We start from the raw sequence: 21,882 nt of genomic DNA on the forward strand, positions 1-21,882 counted from the left end.
CTCAGCTTACAACCCATGGATTGCAAACAACTCAACTAGCAAAATACTTTCATTATGCAGGTAAGCAAATGAAAAGGCAGACTTATGGTTCACGGTGGCATTATATTTTATGTACTTCCATATTTTCAGAGTTATGGCTCACAATAATACTAAAACCATAATACACAGCAGTCAGGAATAAACAACAGCTTCTACCTAATAAGTCACAAGGCATATCTGCTATGAGGATTGTCCTTTACCAGCAATGTAGAGCCAAACATCACCCAATAAACAGGCATAAAATAACTGACGACAGATATCACACATTACTGGACAATTTTGGAGGGTTTTAATATAATCCATTCCCTGCAGGTCCCAAATATCTACACAATCTGACTGCTTCTATACATCTCGCTAAGATATCAGATGGTATTAAAAACCTCCATCCCAACAGATCTCTCCACTTCTCTGTCCCTCCAGCCATGACACCTCAGGTCCACAAGTGTAAGCAAAATCTCAGTCTGGACAATCCAGTGCAGTAACCAGATAAGCACATTTTATCATATAATATACCATAAAGGGGCATAAATCATAAAACTGTGCATTTGTCTCTTACACTTCATCATCTCACACAACGCTCGTGCTGCGTCCCATACAGAACACGATTAGTGCACCTCGGTAGTCATCACCCACGACATGGAAACACTTCCAACACAGGAGCAAAACAAAAACATCTTTCCAACCACACACCCAACAAGGTGTAGCGTGCTGCTCCTGTAGGCAAGCACTTCAGCATCCCACATGGGTAGTAAGCGTTGTATAAATGCTGCAATACAGTATAAATACACTACGGAAAATTCACATAACTTTTACAGGAAAGACAAAAAAGCAATTATAAATCGAGCAGGATCTTACATTATTTAAACCACACCACTTACCTATATTATGCACATTTATAAAAAATATTGTGGATTACATTTGAAATAGACAATTACTCTGATTTCACTACGCTCAGAAAAATTCATGCAGACTTTTTACGCCTTTCATTTAGCACGATGGGCCATATTATCAAGAAAGGGCGACCGTAGCTAGAGCTTGTGGCGCCCGGGGCTACCCCTCAGATTGCCGCCCCTTGGGGGGGGGTGGGGGGGGGGGAAAGCACGGTGAGCAGAAGATGTCCGAGTCTCCGAAGAGAGACACATAGTATTGCTGCTAACAGTTACCTCGATCATGCAAGTTACATGCACATACATGCCACGGTGAAAGGCTAGACAGTTGAATACACCGGTGACTGGCAGTACAAAAGGGAACACACAGACTGCATGATCTATCTGGGGACTCAGAAAAACCACATGTGACATCCATCAGAGAGCTGTGGCAGGGTTTTTAAAAAAATGTAAAATTAGTTGAGGCCCAGATTTCGCATTGGGATTGTGCCACTTTTTTAGCACAACCCCAAAGCAAAATCCAGTTTGTTAAATCTCATAATAGGCTTACAATCATGCACTCATGATATACCTAATAAAAACAATGTGTGTGTAATTAGACCTATTTGAGCAATCAGCAATGAGAGAGACACTCTAAAAGGATTAAAACTGGTGCAAATGTCTGTGGCGGCGGGCTCATGATTACATGAAAATTATGAAAATATCACACCTAGCAATCAGAGCCAACCCAGCACACAAAGCCTGTACTGTTAGTAATACCGAGAGCTCCCTTTGCCAAGGATTAACTCCGGCTAAAGTATTTCAAAATTTCAATGCACAGAACTCCATCACTCTAAGCCCTTCTCTGGTGGAGTCTACAAGAGGTAATCTCCCAGTCCCAGAAATTCTCTGCCACCAACAGGACAACGCTTCGTACTCCGAACCATGCTACCAACCCATAGATTTCCATAACTATGTTGACCACTGCACTGCCACATAACACTACCGCACATCCTCAGTCACCATCATACCATAATCCTCACTCGCATAATACTACTTCACTGCAAAAGACAGACTACCACCAACCATCACCACTCTGCTACCCACCAACAACACACTAACGCCCCACTGGACCACCTTAAAATATCTCTGCATCACTTTACCACTATATCATCTCAATACTCTCCCACACCACCACGCTGGCAACCCCACCTCAGCCCTAGACACTCCCCAATCAACACACAACCACCTCAGCACTACCACGTTAGCACCTTCCAGCACCACAACACTATTCACTACCACCCAATGCAAATCACAAGTAAGCCAAGCACTACATTTCTCCAACAATATAATCCAACCACATTACAGCATGGCACAGTCGCAAAATAAATGCCCTGCTAATCCCGACTGCAGTAAAACTGGTCTAACAATACCACCTTCCTCTATTCCACCACAGCGCTATCACCAATACCATAGCAATACCACCTGAGAGACCCACATTACCATCTGTCACTACCAAAGTACGGTTCCCCATCACTCCACTACATAATCCCTTTCTATTACCTTGTCATATCACAAGCAGTAGCACCCCCTAACATTACAACCACTTCTCCTCTGACAACCACAGTATCCCTGTTACACTGCCACCTGACTCCCAGCTCAGAGTACCACACACCTACCCCACCACTCCTCTAACTTCCAGGAAAGTCCACCACTGAGCCCCAGCATCACACTGCCACCCGGTGAAGTAACAGTCCAACACTGCACAACTGAGGAAGGATGAAAACAGGTCAAATTACAAACCATCCCAGGGTATCAATACTGGCAGCACATGTACATACACAAGTGAGCTTTAAAAGAACACAAAATACTTTTGGATGACTGGTGCTACCAGGATACTGGAAATGTTTCATGCACCTACTGATCCCAGTGTAAGTTAATATCAAGCATTTAATGACCCTTATGAGAAGAACTTTATTCATTCTGAGACTTCCTTGACAACTCTCATGCCCTGGTTTATTTTTCTAGAAGAACCTTCACCAGAAAAGTATCACATACTTCACATCGTTCGTATATAGGGGTTGTTGCAAAATTATTTCTGTATCACCCCTCTATAAAACTAAAGTAACTAACAGACCATTGATTCTCTCCCTAACTATCTCTTAACTATCACAAGAGTATTCATGCTCTTGTGATAGTTAATCTAAATCTACTATAACCATGAGAGTGTGTGATTGTGTGATGCTGCTGTGTGTGTTCCCATAAGACAAGACACACAGAAAAGCTGTAGAGCAGGTTACAGGAAGCAGATGTATCTATCACTCAGGCACTTCGAGCCCTTATGTTAGCAAACGCTGACGCTCTCTAACTCGTCATAACCAGTGTATTCTGTTTGTGCTTTCCGTGACAATGAAACCTAGCATTTGACATTGATTGAAGCTGCATTTATATAGCGCTTACTACTCCTGACGAGGTACTAACTTCCTCTTTCATTGTGCGCCCTGCCCTTATTTATACCAAGGTAGGTCCCCTCTGGTGACTCATGCTGGGAGGTTTGAATGGCAATCCCCAGCCTTATAACGGTTGGTGTTGTGGAGCAGCAGGCACTGGAGGACTCCGCGCACTAAGGTGCTATCCTGGCGCTCTGCTCTCTGCCAGCGTGGCAGACTCACTCTCCACAGTGCGCCCGGGCCCCCACGCACACGCTAAGCGCTTACACTTCAAGGTAGTTTTCCTGACTGTTCAGCTGGGTTGGATTAAAAGCTGAGCTCTGTCCCTCTACTGCCAGAAGCCCCACACAGTCACGAGTCACCATTTGTATACTTTAATTGCCATCAGCAGCAACTGTGTTTCAATTCTAATGTGACTTTATGGGTCATCTTCAGGACGAGGGATATTTGGAGCATATGCACAAAAACTATAAAAGACGAATCCAAAGGTCAAAAAGTGCCAATATGGTCAGGGTCGCTGCTGTTCTTTATAGGCTAACAATACAATCTCACAGTTGGGTCCTACCTAACATCTGGTTGATGAGGGCCACAGAGAGTAAGATAGCTAGCCTTAGAGGCCAAGCAGGCTCTTCATGGATTGTTTGCGACCTTATTGTTAATGCCCAAAAAAATCTACACGTCCCTAAAGGCAAAGCACTGCTGGTTAAAAGGCAGGCTTGGCTTAAAGTGTGACACAAAACACCGGGCCACTTGGAAACAATGCTTCTCTAAACCTTTTGATTGTGTATTAATATTGCCCAATGGAGGGTGAGGTGTTTCGATTTTGATCGTGTTAAAGGTAGCTCTAGTGCTCTACCCCAGCAGTATGGATTTAATGTCTAGCGTTTGCATTTTAATGTAACACTGAGAAACGGCACTGCTCAAGAATGCAAACGGCCGTCTATTACATGAGAGCTTCACGTATATTGACGCTGTACCACCGTGATTATTTTTAAATGGACTATAGAATTGACACCAGAACGTTTTGAATTAGCTGTGCTCCTTGACAAGCTGTGAGGAGATTGTGCCACGTGTGTCCACAGTCTGTGTGTCCACGTGCCTCAGGCAAAATGCTGCGTGAGGAGCTAGTGTCATGCCGCTGTGCAGTAATGCTTCTGCCCACTGCATGCCGCTGAAGCACTAATTGAAATCATGAGGCATCAGACCTAATGAGTAAAAACCCTTCAAACGGAAAGGGACTGTGAAAAGCATAGGTTGGTAAGGTCATCAAAGTGCAAAACACAGCAAATCTCAAAGCTTTATGAAGGTAGACCATAATCCTCACCTTGTGCATGCGTGCGTGCCGCTAGCGCTGGCTGTATGCAGGCTGAGGCTGCAGGCAAGAAGATGCAACAAAGAGATTGAGAATGGTCTCGGTCGGGTCTCCACAGTAGTGACGCACTCCTCCGACTCCTAGTCCTACACGACGAGCGGGGCGAGCGTAGGGGGCGCGGGGCGGGCGTGAGCACGTAACGCGTCACACTGCTACGGTCGGTGCGGCGAGGGGGGGGGGAGCGCAGGCCAACAAGTCATCACATGTTCTAACCCTGCCGAGTCGCAGCAAGTTTACACTACAGTATTTATATATAATGCCCAAATTGCCCATAAGAACTCAGTGCTTAGTGCTAACTTTAACTCTGGCAGGTAACAAAGTGAAGTGCCGCACTGCCACCCGCCCTACAGTCAGCAGAGGCCGCAACGGGACTCGGCCTCCTCCAGTCCACCACCAGACAGTCAGTGCAGGCCCGTGCCGCCTCAGAAAAGGTGCCGCCTGGGGCGGACCGCCCCCCCCGCCCCCCCCTAGCTACGCGGCTGGGGCGATACATTATAGCCGCTTTTATCGGCAGGAAACTGCCGCTAAAGCGGAGATAATGGGCTTGATAATAGGCCCTTGTGAATTCCCATAGAAGCCCAGGTTAACAACAGAACCTGGGCTTCTATGGGAATTCACAAGGGCATATTATCAAGCCCATTATCGCCGCTTTAGCGGCAGTTTCCGGACGATAAAAGCGGTGATAATATATCGCCCTTTCTTGATAATATGACCCGAAGTCTTTGGTGTCTGAAATGTTTACAGATAAGTGCAGCCCTTTTGGCTCGAGCCCGCTTGTTCCCTCAGCAGGGCCGTCCTAGTAACTTTTACTAACACAGCGTGAATGTCCGCACCTACCTGTGACAAGCGGTGAGTGGGCGCCCGACGGTTCCAAAATGATGACAGACTGAAGGTGCGGGGCGAGAGTACTTCCGGGGTCATGCGGCTCCACGGGTGATGGGATATATATCTGAGAATGGGGTCCTGCGATAACAGAGCTGTTCATCATTGGAACTCTGTGCACCAAGCCGGGGTGGTTCCTTCGATCTGGTTCTGCCTGTGGACACAATGAATTAATGAATTAATGAATATTGGGGAGGGAGCAGAACAGGAGGAAATTTGGGGGAGCGGGGCAGAGGTAGCACGTGAAGAAAGACGTCAAGTACCCGAAGAATTTTATGTTAGAACGAGACATCAATTTCCCATTATTCTCCATAGCAATAAAAAACGAAATTACCAATGCTATCTTTTAATACAATGGCACCACCTCGTGGCCACACTGTAGTACGTAGACTTTTATTAAGTGCAGAGTTATATTTGCACGCCATTAAACACAATCGCTGGGGAAGCACGAAGGGTTTTATATGAAATGCGCCTGGTTTCTTTACTCCAAAGGTCATTTTTGAAAGATGAACGGCCACGGCGCTAGCTGCCAGAAGCAAAACTTGGGGATGAAACTCAGTATCGCAGCCGATAAAGCTCTCTGTCACCTCCTAGGCTATTCCCTTGCCCGTAACACATTGTTTCTACCCCTTCACACTCCAGCCCACACAGACACATCCCTAGCGCATTGAGGCAGCTTTAAGGCTGACTTTCGAGCTTTTCCAACACAGAGGTACGTCAAGCATTTTTTACTCTGTCTCCTTCCCCTACACTGCAGTCAGAAGACTGTTCAAGCACCCAACAACACCGCAAAGATCTGCCATAAGGATGGATATCAGTATGCTAAAAACAGCACCCACATCGAACAGTAATTCAGCTGTCACATGCACAACAATCAGAAATGTACATTAAACAGAATATCATGAACACATCTAACTGCACAGACATACCACTTAGGTTGGTATCAAAATGGTCAAAACGGCATTGCCCACCAACATACACCACAGTGCCGGGTCACACATTTAGAGGGGGGGGACCCAGGGAGAGCCAGGCGCGAGCTGGTCTTTCCCTGGGTGCGTTCGCGCGAGGGATCTGGAAGCAGGTGGGGGTGATTAGGGGGAGGGCATAAAGGGAAGTCAGGCGGGCGGTTTTGGAAGTGCGTAGCGGGAGGCAGGGAAGGAAGGTTCTGTTTGCTGGCTTCGCGTGGTTTACCTCATCAAGTGGGGACATGGAGGAGTCGGCGGAGGTCCGTAGGGCTGTCCAGACGCTGTGTGCGGCCGGACGCGTAGACCTTCTGCGGCCTGGTGTGCCGGCAGAGGCGTGGGTAGGGTTGGCCCGCCCCCCTCGTAAGCGTCTGTGGGCGTGTCGCGGGCGGTGACTGCTTGCATGTCACCCGGCCCGGAGGAGGACGAAGACGGAGACGCTGCCATGCCGGAGGCGCTGCCCATGCCGGCCCTGGTTCCTGCAACGTTGGAGCCCCCGCCGGTTGACCCGGGCGCCCACCAGCAGGTATGTTTCTTACCGTTGCAGAGTGCTGGCTTGCGTGGGGCGCCCGGGGGGAGGCGGGGGCACTCCGTGGGCCGGCAAACACAGCGCTTTTGGGAGGGGCTCCCACGGGGAAAGCTAAGAAGCCTTCGGTGGGGCCTGGGAATAGACGGGGGAGGAGTCTCGACCCTAGGAGCCTCCCACGGGCCAAGGTGTCCGGGGGCCCCCCTGCCCCGGGTTCTGGGCTGCTTGATGGGGCCTCACCATGTTTATGGGTAAATGGACAATGTTATTTGCTGTCTCCTGCGCCTGCTGGGCTGGGGCTGGCTCAACTCCCTTTGCCTGGTGCTGGGGCTCTAGGTTGCTCGGATGTTGGGGCGCCCCTTGCTGCGTTGTCTGGCAGTGCCCCACCCTTGGGGGCTCCTTTGGCCTCTGGTGCTGTGCAGTCCGGTGATTTGCTTCCCCCCCACCCCCCCTGGCCCCTGGGTCCTCGACTCCCGGTCTTGCTGGCCCCGCCTCTGCCCCGCAGCAGTCGCAGATTTCTGGTGGGACGGTTTCGGACCTTTTGGGGGCGTCCACTGCCCCCAGCCAGGTTTTGTACCCGGCTTCTCGCGAGATGCCTGGTGTTCCTCAAGGTAGTTTGGCCCCCGGGTTAGATGGTGCCCCTGGGTTTGCGTCGGTGGCTGGTTCATTGGGGGCTGTTTCCCTGGGCTCTCTGGGGGGCAGCCTTCTTGCAGGTTCTTCCCAATCTGGCTTGAGCAGCCGCAGTTTTCAGGTTGCGTCTCCAGCTGGGCGGCTGTTGGCTGGTTCTGCGGGCTTGGGAACTGTCCCTACGGCTGTTTCCAGTAGTGGGTTTACGGGGGAGTCATCTGGAGCGGATCTCTCCTCTGCAGCGTTGCGCACGCGGAGCTTTCATGATATTGACTGGCAGTTTTATGATGGGGGAATTGGTGATGGGGCGCTGCCAAGTGGCAGTGCAGAAGTTTCATTTTCTGGGGATGTTTTCAATATGACTGTACAAGATGATGATTTGGAAGAAGGGGAATTACGTGACAAGGAGGTTGGGCTTTTGGCAGCACGGGCCCAAAGGGGTGGGGCGGGGCAACTCCCTGTTTCTCGTATTTTGCAGGAGTCATGTGCGGGCCACGCAGCGGTACGTGAGACAGCAAGGAGTAGACCTTCTCGAGGGGCTCATGTTGATTTTCAGCAGAATTCGGCACACTTGCCAAGAGGTAAGGATGGTTGGTGGGCTGTGTGGCAACCAGGGGAGAGTCTCCCGGCTAAGCGTACCAGATCAATTGGTACGGGTGATGGGGTTGTTAGTGAGCGAGTCGCTCTGGCACCGAGGCTTGAGCGGCCGGTGAGTCTGAATGTTTCTGAGGTGCGAAATACAGGGGAAGTTTCTACGGTTGGGGATGGGGTGGCTGGTCCCAAGCCTGTTACGGAGGATAGTATCCTGCCGAAGAAGTTGCCTTATTCTGGAGTGGGGATGCCTTTGGGGTCTCACTTGTCTGAAAAAACTAAAACCTGCATCTGGAATGGTGAATTTGTGGATGTTTTTCGGCTTCTCCATAGAGATGTACAAGCTAAGGAAGGGTCGAAAGAGGAAGAGTTGGAGTTGGCTCGGAGGCCTAGAGTCCCGAGGTCTATTGAGAACTGGACTTCGGCATTTTTAATTTATGCCAGCGTGTAGAGCCAGCGTCATCCGAGTAAGGCAGTGGACATGTTCAAATATGCTGACGTCATACGTAAGGAACATAGTTATTTTGGGGGCTTTGCATGGTTGTTGTATGACGAGGAGTTACGGGCTCGGATGAGTGTTTTCCCAGAGCGTTCCTGGGGTGAGGTCGACGCGGAGTTGTGGCTACAGTGGATGGCGTCTGCTCAACCGCCTGCTACGACCCACACGGCTAGCGGGCAGCCGGTGCATTATCGGCCCTTTCAGTTTCGCCCCGCTCTCCCTGGGGCGGGGGGTTGGGGCAGAGGGCAGTCCTCCTCCTCTGGAGTGTGCTGGCATTTTAACAGGGGTTCGTGTAACCGGCCAGCATGCAGGTATAAACATGAGTGTGCACAATGCTGGGGGCGGCATGCTCTCACACAGTGTTTTCCCGGACAGCGTGTTGGAGACCAGGGGAGGGGTTCAGGGGGCAGGGGACAACTTCCACCATTTGTACATAAGGGCTCCTACTCCTATTAGGCAGGATGTTCTGGATTTGTGGTTGGAGGACTACCCTGATTTTGAGGCTGCTAAGACTTTGTCCTGGGGTTTCAGAGTTGGGTTCCGCATTGGGTACCAGGGTCCCCGGGTGGGCAGGTGGTCTGACAATCTGAAGTCTGCGAAGAAGTGCCCTCAGGTTGTGCAGAAGAAGCTGGATGCTGAGCTTGCAGCGGGTCGGATTGCTGGTCCTTTTCTGAGTTGTCCTCTCCCTGATTTGATCGTCTGTCCGCTGGGTGTGGTACCAAAAAAGGCAGTTGGGGAATTTCGCCTTATATATCATCTGTCTTGGCCTGAGGGTGCATCCATCAACGATTTCATTGACCCAGCTGACTCCACCGTGACATATGCTTCCGTGGATGACGCCTTGCGGCTCGTTCGCACGGCGGGCGTTGGGGCTTTGCTTGCAAAGAGTGACATTCAGTCGGCTTTCCGGCTCCTGCCCATTCATCCTTGGGATTTTGGTCTCTTGGGTATGCATTTTGGTGGCTGTTTCTATGTTGATAAAGTGTTACCCATGGGCTGCTCGATGTCATGTTCCCTCTTTGAGACCTTCAGTAAATTTTTGCAGTGGCGCTTCACGTTTGTCAGCGGCCACGTCCTGGTCTGCCATTACCTTGATGACTTTCTTTTCATTGGTGAGGGTCAGTCTGGGCAGTGTCAGTCGGCTTTGGCAATTTTTCAGGCTATGACTCAGGAGTTGGGCGTTCCTTTGGCGCCGGATAAAACCGAAGGTCCTTGTACATCCCTGACTTTCCTAGGGATTGAAATTGACACCACGACTATGATGGCGCGCTTGCCTGCTGCTAAAGTGCATGAGATGTCTGATTTCCTCCGATGGGTGTTGGGTGAACGCAAAGTAGAACTGCGTAAAGTCCAGAAGCTTTTGGGGTACCTCAATTTTGCTTGTCGGGTTGTGCGGGTGGGTAGGACGTTTTGTCGACGTCTGGGCCTCTCGATGTCCGGCGCCAGCCTTCCTCATCATCGGGTGCGCATTACAACTGCTGTCTGTGCTGATTTGACTATCTGGTTGCGTTTCCTGCAAGATTTCAATGGCGTGTCCTTGTTTTTTGCGGATGAGGACATTGTGTGGCAGGTGCAACTTTTCACGGATGCGTCGGGAGCTCACGGCTTCGGCATTTTTTGGGAAGGTCGTTGGTGCGCGGCCGGCTGGCCGAAGCATTGGAAGGCCCAGGGTCGCAGCATTGCGTTTTTGGAACTCTTCCCGTTGTTGGTTGCGCTGTGTATCTGGGGACAGGAATTTCAGAATCGCTCCGTATTGTTCCACGTGGACAATATGGCAGTAGTTGACCTGGTTAATAGACAGAGGGCCCGTGATTTCCGTGTCTTGAGGCTCCTGCGCGCCTTCATGTTGCGGTGTCTACAACTGAATATTGTCTTTAAAGCTAGGCATGTTCCTGGAGCCACTAATTGTATCGCTGATTCTTTATCTCGCTTTCAGTGGTCCGAATTCCGCAAATTGGCTCCCGGGGCGAACCTGGAACCAACGGCAATCCCACAGTACGTATGGGAATTGGGGGATTGAGAGTACACCAGTTGGTCGAACATTCAGTGGCTGCCTCTACACGGCGGAGCTATTTGAAGGCTTGGCATGAGTTTTTGCAGTTTGGTGAGGAGATGGCGGTAACGGTCAGGGCTGGGTTATCTGATGAACAATTTTTATTGCAGTTTGTTTTGCATTTAGCGGACAAAGGCCTCTCTCACACGACCATTTCGGGCAAGTTGGCCGGGGTGTCTTTTTATGGTCAGCTTTGGTGGGGGAGGGATCCTGTTGGGGGGGTTTTGGTTCGTAAAGTTCTGGTTGGGTAGGCTCCAAGCTGGTGGTCAGAAGTTACGGCAGCCAGTGACCTTTGATTTGCTTCAGTTGCTTTTATCGCAGCTGGAGGTGTGCTGTTATGATGCTTTTGAGTGCCACAGATTTCGTTTGTGCTTTGTGTGGTTATTCTTTGGTGCATTCCGGGCCTCTGAACTGCTGGGTTTGAGGGGTAGAGTGGGTATGACCAGCAGCGAGGTGGTGGTGGAGCATGACAGGGTGCGTCTGTGGCTGAGTATGTCCAAAACTGATCAGATGGGGAGGGGTAAGTGGGTGTTTCTGGGTAGGAGTGGTGTGTCTGCATGCTGCCCTGTGGGGGAATGGGAGGTTTTTGTTTCTTCTCCTCATTTTACTCCGGGGGCAATTTTCTGTCATGCTGATGGCAGCCCCATCCTTGTTTCTCAGTTGTTAGCTGTTTTACGCAAGGTTTTGTTGGGCCTGGGGAGGGATCCTTCTCAGTTCGGCACCCATTCCTTCAGGATTGGGGCGGCGACAGAGGCCGCCAGGTTGGGGTGGGATTGATCCCAAATTCGTCGCATTGGGCGTTGGCGCTCTAGATGTTGTGAGAAGTATGTGAGAAAGTAGTTTGGCTTTGCTTTGCCTAACATTTCTTTTTCTCCTAGGTCCTTGGCCCTCAGTCGCTGGATGCAAAAGGAGGGTGTGGATCCTGGGGCACTCTTTTGTTAAACGGGCCGCTGGGGCCGCTGCACGTCAGCTTTGTGGGCGATCTCTTGGTTTAAGCAGTCTGACGCATGAAGTCTCCTGGGCATGGCACAGGGGGCATGCGCTGGGGCGGTCTCTTTCCCACCTTGGCTTCTCTGGTTTCAAAGGGTTGGGGGGGCCCTCCGGATTTACTGGTGCTGCATCTTGGGGAAAACGACTTAGTTTCTCTATCAGGTTTGACTCTGTTAAAGTTAATGAAACAAGATCTCGAAGTCATCAAGACCACATGGGTGAGCACCATGGTGATATGGACTGAGTTCGTTCCTCGATTACATTGGAATGGGGCGAGGAACTATTCCGCCGTGGAGAAGGCAAGACGCAAAGTGAATAGAACAATGCGACTTTTTTGTAACCATTTATGTATATACAGTTTGGCTCATCATCATTTGAAAGTTTCAGAGACTCATTTATTCTGTGAGGACGGTGTCCATCTCTCTACTTTAGGCATTTCTTTTTACCTTCTGAAGCTCAGAGATTTGATTGCTAAAGTTCTTCAGGTGCAGTTATGGTGTGCTCCTTCCCTTCCTCCTTTGGGTGGGGCAGGAAAACGCTAAAGGTTTTCCTGGGTGGCGGTTTTTGCTTGTGGGGTGGGCAGCCTGGAGCGGGTTGGCCATCCTGAAGGGTAGCTCGTTGGGTAATCCTGGGGGTGCTAGTCAAGAGTTAGTTTCGGGTTCTGTTAGGTAGGGAGTTTAGGCATACTGTGTAGATTGGAATGTCATGGAATAAATAAATAATGAATGTGTTCAAGAAATGTATAATGCAACTGTCTTAAATTAAAGTGGCCTTTCTTGCTCCTTGAAGAAGTGTGGACAGTGATTTCTTGCGCGAGGGGGGACCCAGGCGCGAGCTGGTCTTTCCCTGGGTGCGTTCGCGCGAGGGATCTGGAAGCAGGTGGGGCTGATTAGGGGGAGGGCATAAAGGGAAGTCAGGAGGGCGGTTTTGGAAGTGCGTAGCGGGAGGCAGGGAAGGAAGGTTCTGTTTGCCCCACCCACCCTCCCTTTATTCCTTTAGTTAGGTTTTAGTTTGCGGTGCTCTAGGCGCTGCTCTGGTTTTTGGGCTTTGCCACTGTTAGGACAGGTGTCTCTGTTCTTGTAGGAGGCGGTTTTTGCTAGTGGGGTGGGCAGCCTGGAGCGGGTTGGCCATCCTGAAGGGTAGCTCGTTGGGTAATCCTGGGGGTGTTAGTCAAGAGTTAGTTTCGGGTTCTGTTAGGTAGGGAGTTTAGGCATACTGTGTAGATTGGAATGTCATGGAATAAATAAATAATGAATGTGTTCAAGAAATGTATTATGCACCTGTCTTAAATTAAAGTGGCCTTTCTTGCTCCTTGAAGAAGTTTGGACAGTGATTTCTTGCGCGAAGAACTCTGAACACACTCCCAACACATCCCATGTATTCAGCCAGCAGGCTACATGACTTTCCACCTTCAGCTACTAGCCTCTTTTGCCAGATAAAAAGCGTCTGTGCCAAATGAGAAAACACTTAAGTACCTTGGTACAGCCTTCTTGCCTTAGTCACCAAGTACGCAACTCAATAAAACTTTCAGACTCAACCTATTGACCACACATCTCCAGAAAACGAAATTAGTTTCCCACCTGCGAAGGAAACTTGGAAAGACACACAGTGGTCTACCAAAAGTCACTGTGACGACGTGCTAAGGGCAGACTGCACCTATGGAAATGTTGGTCAATAACAACAGCATCATTTTAAAGACACGTCATACAAACAGCCATAGTAATTTAGAGTCTATAAAGTTCTCCAAGTGGCATTTTGCAAACCTTTTCACAAAAGCAGTCAGCTGTGTTTTCAGCTCGGAGCCGTTTTGAGCTGGCAGATTAGGCACTCTGGCACTGCCCGATGGACCCGCTTGAAAGGGTGTGTGTGTGGCCTTTTTAGTCCCGAAAGCAGTGATGAGACCAAAAAAAAAGCCCATACACTGTCCCTTTCTAGTTCTCCCACCTGGTAGTGTGAGAGTAACCGACATGCCATTCCAACACTCACTCTGCTCCGTGCAAGGTCATAAGTCCTATCTTTTCCACACTTCAATAACCTTCTGTGTCTGACACACGTTTACAATATTAGCTCTAGCTTCTTCATCTGTCAGATGCATTCACTACCTAGTATCGAAATCAATTGCCCAAAACGCCAGGGGTATCAGAAGTGGTAGTATCACATACCTGATGCAATCACAGAGTTAACCACCCTAAGTCCTGCTGCTGGATTAGTGCTCTGAGGACCTTGTTTACCTTCTCTTTCTGTCTCTGCCTACATGACAGGCGAGACCAGTGGTAACAAGGCCAGTGTCAAGGGAAACAAATTGGGTAATAATGTTCATACCAGGCAGTACATTCCATGATAATACATAGTTCTGGATATTGCTTCCCTATTTTAAAGGCTCCTACCCACTTATGTTTTCCTAACACATTTGTGCAGACACTGGCACAGGTAACCGTTCCTAGACTGCACACATCTGCGGCGGATCTCACAATTTGCATCTACCACTTTTCAAAAGCAAATACACGGGACAATCGAGATAGGAATAGTAACACAGAAACTGACATCTTCATTCAGATCAGGAGAGTGGGGAAGCTCTCTTGAGCAAAGTCTTTGCAAGGTCTCTAACTTGGCCAATACTTTCACATCTCTACTGCTCGTTCACCTGTGTTGTCTTAGAGATGGAAAGACACTAAACGCCTGAGCCAGATGCCTGGCACTGGCTAAACTCGAGGTCCTCTTGGACCCTCAGGCCCAAAACAATTCGAGCTTCCAAGTGGTTTGTGCCTGCTGCCCACACTCTAACCTCAAGCAGCAAGAATAAAAGACAACGCGGAAATCTCTGATGTAAAACAGGAGAACGAAGTAGCCATCAATCGGCTGAAAAATATAATGTGAAATTAGAAAACCTGGGAACAGTCCTGGATTCCCTGCTTGTCTGTGTGATCCAAGGGGATTATTTTATTTCTAAGAACCTCCTATGTTATCCCTTAAGAGAACATCTTCTAATACGTGAGTTCAGGATGTTCTCTGTATAAAATCTTTCTTGTGTTTCATTTACTACACTATAATAAGAAAGTAGGCCATATATAGGGTACACATGACAATATACTTGTTTTTTATTTTAGTAAGGGCATAGTCAAAAGATCAGGGTCGGGCATGAATGAGACTGCTTTGACATTTAAAAACTATCAATGCCTCTTAATGTAGTGGCAATCAGATGTACTGAGGTGAAACGCCTCAGCATGTACATGGTAAAAATGTTCGTCTCGTGCAAGCGAATTTAGTCCCTTGGTTCGGCTGTCTCTTTTAATATTTTGGCTGGTCCACCTGTATTCTGTCTCTAGTCTTTTTGAGCTATTATCCTGTATATTTCATCTGGCAGAAGACAATTGTTCAGTGTGGAATGGACCAAGGCCCACTCCCTGCCACTCAAGAGGAGGTATCCAGACATGATATATAAAACTAAAATACATAAAACACATGTACTGAAAATGGAAATTTGAAATACTTTAATTCTGGAAGATTTTAATTTGAAACCACATTTAGGCGATGGAGATGGGGCAGAAGTACTGCAGTATTAAAGTTATGAGGATTGATCCACTTTGCCCGTATTAAAGATTCTGGAGCAACCCGTGCCGTGCCTCCACGCCTGGCAGAGTGGACCGAATGCTTAAGCTCACCAGAGCGAACACCATATTATCTTGAGGTATTTCATGCATGTTGTCCTGTGCCTATCTCGAGTCATGATACTTTCTTCTTATCTGCAATTACTGGACCAATCTTTTAATATTTTCTGCTTCCACACATTCCCTTTGTTATGCGTCACCCTCTCTATTCACTGATCACTTATTTCAATCACCACATTACTCTTTCAATACTTCTTTAATCACTTTCTGTTCGCCATAGCTCGATTTCTAGGCACTTTCAATATTTCCGAAGCGCCTTACTATTCTTTCTTCCTTAGATCATCGCTTTACTCATTTCTCCCTGGCTAACCCTCCCTCCAGTCATTTCATCTTTCTTAAACCTGCTCTCCACAAGTCTCTGCTTCCTAGTCCGTTCTCTGATCGTGCCTTGTTCCCTCATCGTCATCCAACCATTCCATCGCAGAGCCCTCATCTACATATTCATTTGATCCTAAACTTTGTCTCTATCCTTCTCTACTTAGTCTTTCTCTCAGTTTATTACCTCCCCGGGCACCCATCCTTACCCTGAGGCTGGTGGCAGTAGCTGGAAGTCCCAAAGTGATGGTCGGCAGCGAATTGGCACTCGGGTGGGCTAACTGCGCCAAGGAGCTTTCCTGCATCATCAGACGTTGGGACAGTGGTGTCTGTGAGAGAAGAATAAGATGTGCATTGAAATCAGAAAAGAGACTATGGATTGGCTGGTAAATCAGGGACCTTAGGTATCACTACACAGAGACAGGCCATAGTAAGAAGGAATCCTGAGAAAACAGCCACAGGAAGGAGGCATCTGCAGAAGCCATGATGATAAAGAAGAGATAAAAGCAGAAGTGACAGACCACAGCACAGTGACTTCTTCAAGACCAATGAACCAAAAGAAGGTACTGATGGGGAATGATGGGAACAGATTCTCATCAGGACATTATACATCACAAAAAGGAATCATTAGGAAGGAAGTCAGACCACAGAAAGGAAGCATCAGCAGGGCAAGCGATCAAACTAATGGCACATCGTCAAGAAGGAAAAGACCACAAGGGGGTGCTGTAATTTATTTTTAAAGTATTTATTTTTTGCAGCTTTATATAGCACAAACTCGACCCAAAGGTATTGGAGCACTTTACATGAGCACCAGTTACTTTACACAAGGTCACATTCACATTTTTAGGCACCTTGGGGATTAAGTGATTTGTCCAGAATCACAGGATATTGAGCTGACGACGAGATTTGAACCTGGTTATCCCGTTTCAAGTCCGCCACTCTGGCTGTAATGCCACATTGTCTCCCCTGACAGGATTAGGAGGCGCCACCTATGCAGGGCACACACATAGTGCAAGTTCTCATGGACTCTTTGCCACTGCACCTGTAATGATACAGTGGAAAAAGCAAAATAAACCCTCGTTTGCATGGGGCCGTATTCCAATCTAAATAATAGAACATCCCCTTGAGATAATACCGATGCTTGTTTAGTGCTGATGCGATCTGTAAAACAGAAATGGCCATGCCAGTGTCTGCGGCCCTTCTGTAATACCAAAGTGCCATGGGGGGACAAAAAGTAGACAGCTGTGTCCACTGTGTCACGGGAACACCATCTTTAATATGGCCACAAGTGTGTAAACACCAGAAAAAGAGGTATCATCAGAAAGTGATAACTCAGGGAAAATATGTCTCAGAAATACACACGTTATGTTATCTTTGGACCCGAAGAAGCTGGTGCCTGCCTTGGACCCTCCGAGGCTAGCCCCCTCAGGGGAAATACAGAGATATCGTCAGTGGCTGTTCAGAAACGACCACTCTCGTTTTCCTCTCAGTATGAGTCTATCCTGTCAGGATTTGTAGAATATTATTTGGACCCTCAGAGCTTGGTGCCTACCTTAGACCCTTGGAGGCTGCTACCCTCATTCGACTGTTAGAGGCTTGTACCCTTGGTGTCCCTCACACGCAGGCACCTTAATTGCCCCCTCAGTGTGTCTCAGTGCAGTCAGGGCTGGGTGCCTCATTTAACTCTCAGTCACTGGTCCCCTCACTGGACTCCCAGAGGTGGGTGCCCTCATTGGACCTACAAAGGCTGACTCCCTTATTAGACCCTTGAGGATTTATTTATAAAGTTTTATATAGCGCAAACCTGATGCCGAAGGATATCAGAGCGCTTTACAGTTTGAGGGAAATTAAGGTAACAGGTCAGTACATGAGTCAAATAGGATGGTGCCTTTCTTGTCCTGTCATCTGCTCTGTGCAGTCAGGGTTGGTATCATATTTGAACCCTCAGAGGCTGGTGCCTACCTTGGACCCTCGGAGGCTGCTACTCTCATTCGACTCTTGGAGGCTGGTACCCTTGGTGTTCCCTCACAGGCAGGCGCCTTTATTGCCCCCTCAGTGTGTCCCATGCAGTCCGAGTTGGTACCATATTTGGACTCTCAGAGGCGGGTGCCCTCATTGGACCGACAAAGGCGGGTTACCTCATTAGGTAGGATGGCGCCGTTCTCGCCCCCTCAGAGTGGCTCTGTGCAGTCGGGTTTGTACCATGTTTGGACTCTCAGGGGATGGTGCCTTCATTGGACCCTCGGAGGCTGGTGACTTCTGTGCTCCTCAGTCTGGCTCTGTGTGACCAGGGCTGGTATCTTCATGGGGCGCTCACATAGTGTGTCAATACAGTCAGGGGTGCTAGTTGATGGAACCCTCTGCCAAGGCCAAGGGCTTTACAAGCAGTTCACATCCGGTGCTCCCGGAAGGCTCTTCTGAAGCCCGGATGTGCTTGAGACATGGAGACCGCTGTCTGCTGGGTTGGGGCGTTTTTGAAGACTAAAAACTGACGCTTTAGAGCAGGAACCAGGGGAATTTCCAACCGCTGTGGACGGCGGCTCGATCTATTTAGAAGGCTCTAAAGTGAACTACAGTAACCCCTCTGGTGTGACTACTCCAAGAACTTCTCAGATTGCAAAACCCAGAGGGGTCAGAGGTCGTGTATATTTTCTTTCTCAAAGACGCAGTGCTTCCCAACGTAATTGGCAAACAAAAGAACCGAATTAGTGACAGTGTTAGTCCCTCGTGTGATCCAGGTCTTCACTTTACTCTCATTTTAGTCATTCCTTGTAATCCTTGATCAAAATAAAAGGTGCAGATTTTTTATTTCGCTCCTACCACGAGTAAGAAAAAAAAATCTCCTTCTCAAAAACGTTCCCTCGCTCTTTAGCGCTGAGGTTATCAGTGATCCCACTGGGATCATCCCAGGTGCAAGTCTTCCCGCTCAAGAACGGAAGGGGCGAGTTTGTTAACTCCTTCAGCTCCTTGAAGCCTCACTCGAACGAACCGCCCCCCCCCCCCCCCCCCCCCCCCCCCCCCCCACTTCTCCTTCCCGGGATGTCTCCAATAAACATACGATATTCGAAGGGTGTTCCTTCTAAATGTCAGCTCGCAATCGCTTTTTAACCCTAGCCCGCCAAGCCGGAAGCTGCGTCACGCAGTGCAGCATTCATTCTTTGCCGTGGAGGTCAGTGATTGGCCCATGCTGGAGCAGAGCTCCGATGGACTTTCTTTGCAGTCGCGGCTCTATTCACCCCCACTTCTGTGACACTGTTACAAACTGTTCGTTATAAAACAGAATCTCAAATCATCAAATCAGATTTTACCTTTTAGGCAGTATCCTAACACGTTTGTTGTGCCATTTTTAAAAATAGTTTTCTGAATCTGTAGTAACTCTTTTTTTTTTACTATGATGAATTGATAAGTGACGTTTGGTTGATCTCTGTAAGGTCTACATTAACACATATTCCTATGTATGCTGGTCTTTGCTGGATCCAGGCACGCAATCATAGTCTCTGAGCACAGCCATTGAAGGCAAATAAGGAATAACTCCCCATTCATTCCTATGGGCCTAAAGGCCCATAGGAATGAAAGGGGAGTATTCCTTATTTGCGATTAGCAATTTGCTAATCGCAAATAAGATAGCGATTTCAAGGGTGCCAGGGGTGTTCAAAGGACACCCTGTAGCACCCCTGAAATGCAAATTTACACAGGTGTTGCGCACACACATGTCCAAAGGACATGTGTGTGTGTGTAACATGCAACAGAGAAAAATGTACAAAAGTGCATTTTTCAAATTTTTTCGCTATTTACCACGAAGTCAGACTTCGTGGTAAAGGAGCGGCCAAATATTGCGAATTCGCAATTTAAAATTGGTTAATGAATTGTATTTAAGGAATCTCTAATAGAGATTCCTTAAATGCAATTCCTCGCAAATATGCGATTTCGGAAATAGCGATTTTTGCATTTGGGATGATGAATCCCAAATGCAAAAATTGCGCTCGCAAAGGGCCAGATTCTCATAATCTGGCCCTTTGCGAGCGCAATTTCCTTTCATGAATCTAGCTGATTGTCTCTTCTCGCTCTCCCGCCTGGGGAGGCCCGTTGTCGGGGTTGCTGCAGGACTGTAGGAGGGCTGCGCTGGGGGCCACTTGTGTGCCGTCTGGTGGCAGCTGCAGGACCGCCGAGGAGCCGTTACTTAGTTGCATGCACAACCCTCGCGGGTGGATGAGTCTTGGCCAAGACTTGCGCTCGGTGCCGCGGTTCCGGTGTAGGCCAGGTTCACAGGTGGCCTCTGGTTTCTTTTGTCGGCTGGTGTGGCGACGGTGCAGGACTCCAGTCCGCCGATGTTCTGGGAGTGGTGTTTGTCGCAGGTGCTGATAGCTGGCATGATGGTGGTTGCCAGCCACGTGGTGACTCGGAATGACAGGTGGTGGTGACTTGCTGGGAGTGTTGGGTGTCAGCAAGGACTTGGTAGCCATGTGCCTCCGCCTTGCTGAGGTGGAGTGTCTGTGGCGGCTTGACACGTAGAGTGTGGGGATCCTCTCTTGCCTGGCTTGGGGCCACTGCCGACTCCATCTTGAGGCGGTGTGAGTACGGACACTCGGTGTGGATCTTCACCCGTGGCATCTGCGGACAGGAGCAGGGATGCCGATTGACTTAGAATGCCGATGCTCGGGGATGGACGGTCGCCTGGGGAAGCATTAGGATGAGACGCAGTTGGCGCTGGCTGCAGCTTACGTTCGGTTCACCCATGAGGCTGTATCCAGGGACGTCGGCGCCTTGATGGGTGTCTGGTGTGTCAAGGTGTGCTCTTGGCTTGCTGTGAGTCCTCGGTCTTCTCCCTTTGTTGGTTTGTTCAGCCCACCTGTGCTCATCTGGTTTTTCGGGGTGACAGGGCTGTCACTCTTATTCTTTTCTTCAAGGGTGTTGCGTTCGGACCTCGAGGTGGCGCTGTCATGGCGCCGGCTTCTGCCTTCGCTCCACCTTGCTTGTCTGAACTGGTCACTTTGTGACGTGCTCCTTGCTTGCTGGGCAACATGACATCTGCTCTTGTGTCGCTGTTTTTTGGAGCGCATGGTGCTCTGGCGGCCTGCCATGTGGGGTGTGCGACTCCTCTCTTGCCAATCTTGGGTCGCGGCCGACTCCGTCTTGAGGCAGTGTGAGGGAGGACAGCGTGTGTGGTCTTCGGCCTACTGCAGGGCTTCGCTGGGGCAGTGGAGACGTGGGTGCTCCCCTACCTGCATTCAGCAGTGCCTCTTTGTGGAGAGGTCTCCTGGGTGCTGTCTGTGCAGTCAGGTTCACTGGCGCAGCTTTCTGCATGCTTCAGGCTTTGCGTGCTCTTTGCGTGCTTGGTCTCGTTCATGGACGCTTTTTTCTGGCACTTGAGGTGCCTGTGGTATGGTTGCTGGTTGGGCCTATTCACCAGTAGGAGCGGGTAATGCGACCTCTTCACTGGTGGTGGCGTTGGGCAGCCATGTGTGGCGCATGTTCCACACCAGTCTTTCTTGTGCTTGTAGTGGGGTAGTTACCTTGAGACGTTGCTGTCTGGCTGGTCTTCCTCTCTTGCTAGTGGGGGTTTTCTTTGGTGTTGCTGCTTGAGTTTCTTGCAGTTTCTTGCAGGGTTTTGTAAGTCTCTCCCTGTACTTTGTAGAGGTGGCAGGCGGTGCTCTTGCCTATATGATGCTGGTTTGTGCTGGTGCAGCTTGGGGCACCTTGGGGCCTGAGTGTGGCATCCACATGGAGACTTTGCTATCTTCACAGGCGTCCTGGCTGTTCACACTTGCAGGGTGTTTGGGGGGGGGGGGGGTACTCTATGGGCATTCTTTTCAGAGGGCACGTCTTGTTGTGTCCGGTGCAGTCCGTCTCAGCTACTGGGCGTGAGCAGGCAGTCTTCCTGGTGATGGCGGTGCGCACTCTGAGATCTGCTGACTGTTGGTTAGCGGGACGCTGTGCGGTGCACTGGTGCAGCTGGTCCGTGGGGTACTGTGCCGCTTCGCTGGTCGCAGGTCTGCAGTCGTCAGTCGCTGTGGGCAGTTAGTGTGCTGGACCGCTGCTTCT

At 49.4% G+C, this 21,882-nt stretch overlaps 1 protein-coding gene across 4 annotated transcripts in view; it reads right to left on the minus strand.

The window, feature by feature from the left end:
- Nucleotides 1-21,882, minus strand: part of HDAC7 (histone deacetylase 7) — a 686,142-nt gene that overhangs the window by 241,706 nt on the left and 422,554 nt on the right. For all 4 annotated transcript variants that reach the window (XM_086964199.1, XM_086964189.1, XM_086964206.1 and 1 more), the window contains 2 exons: nucleotides 16,050-16,169; nucleotides 5,565-5,763 (listed from right to left, as the gene is read on the minus strand). In XM_086964199.1, coding sequence (XP_086820325.1) covers nucleotides 5,565-5,763; nucleotides 16,050-16,169 — 319 coding nt within the window. The remainder of the gene's footprint in view (nucleotides 1-5,564; nucleotides 5,764-16,049; nucleotides 16,170-21,882) is intronic.

Source organism: Lissotriton vulgaris, chromosome 1_1 (assembly GCF_964263255.1).
Source record: "Lissotriton vulgaris chromosome 1_1, aLisVul1.2, whole genome shotgun sequence".
In the NCBI taxonomy this organism is placed as follows: Eukaryota; Metazoa; Chordata; class Amphibia; order Caudata; family Salamandridae; genus Lissotriton; species Lissotriton vulgaris.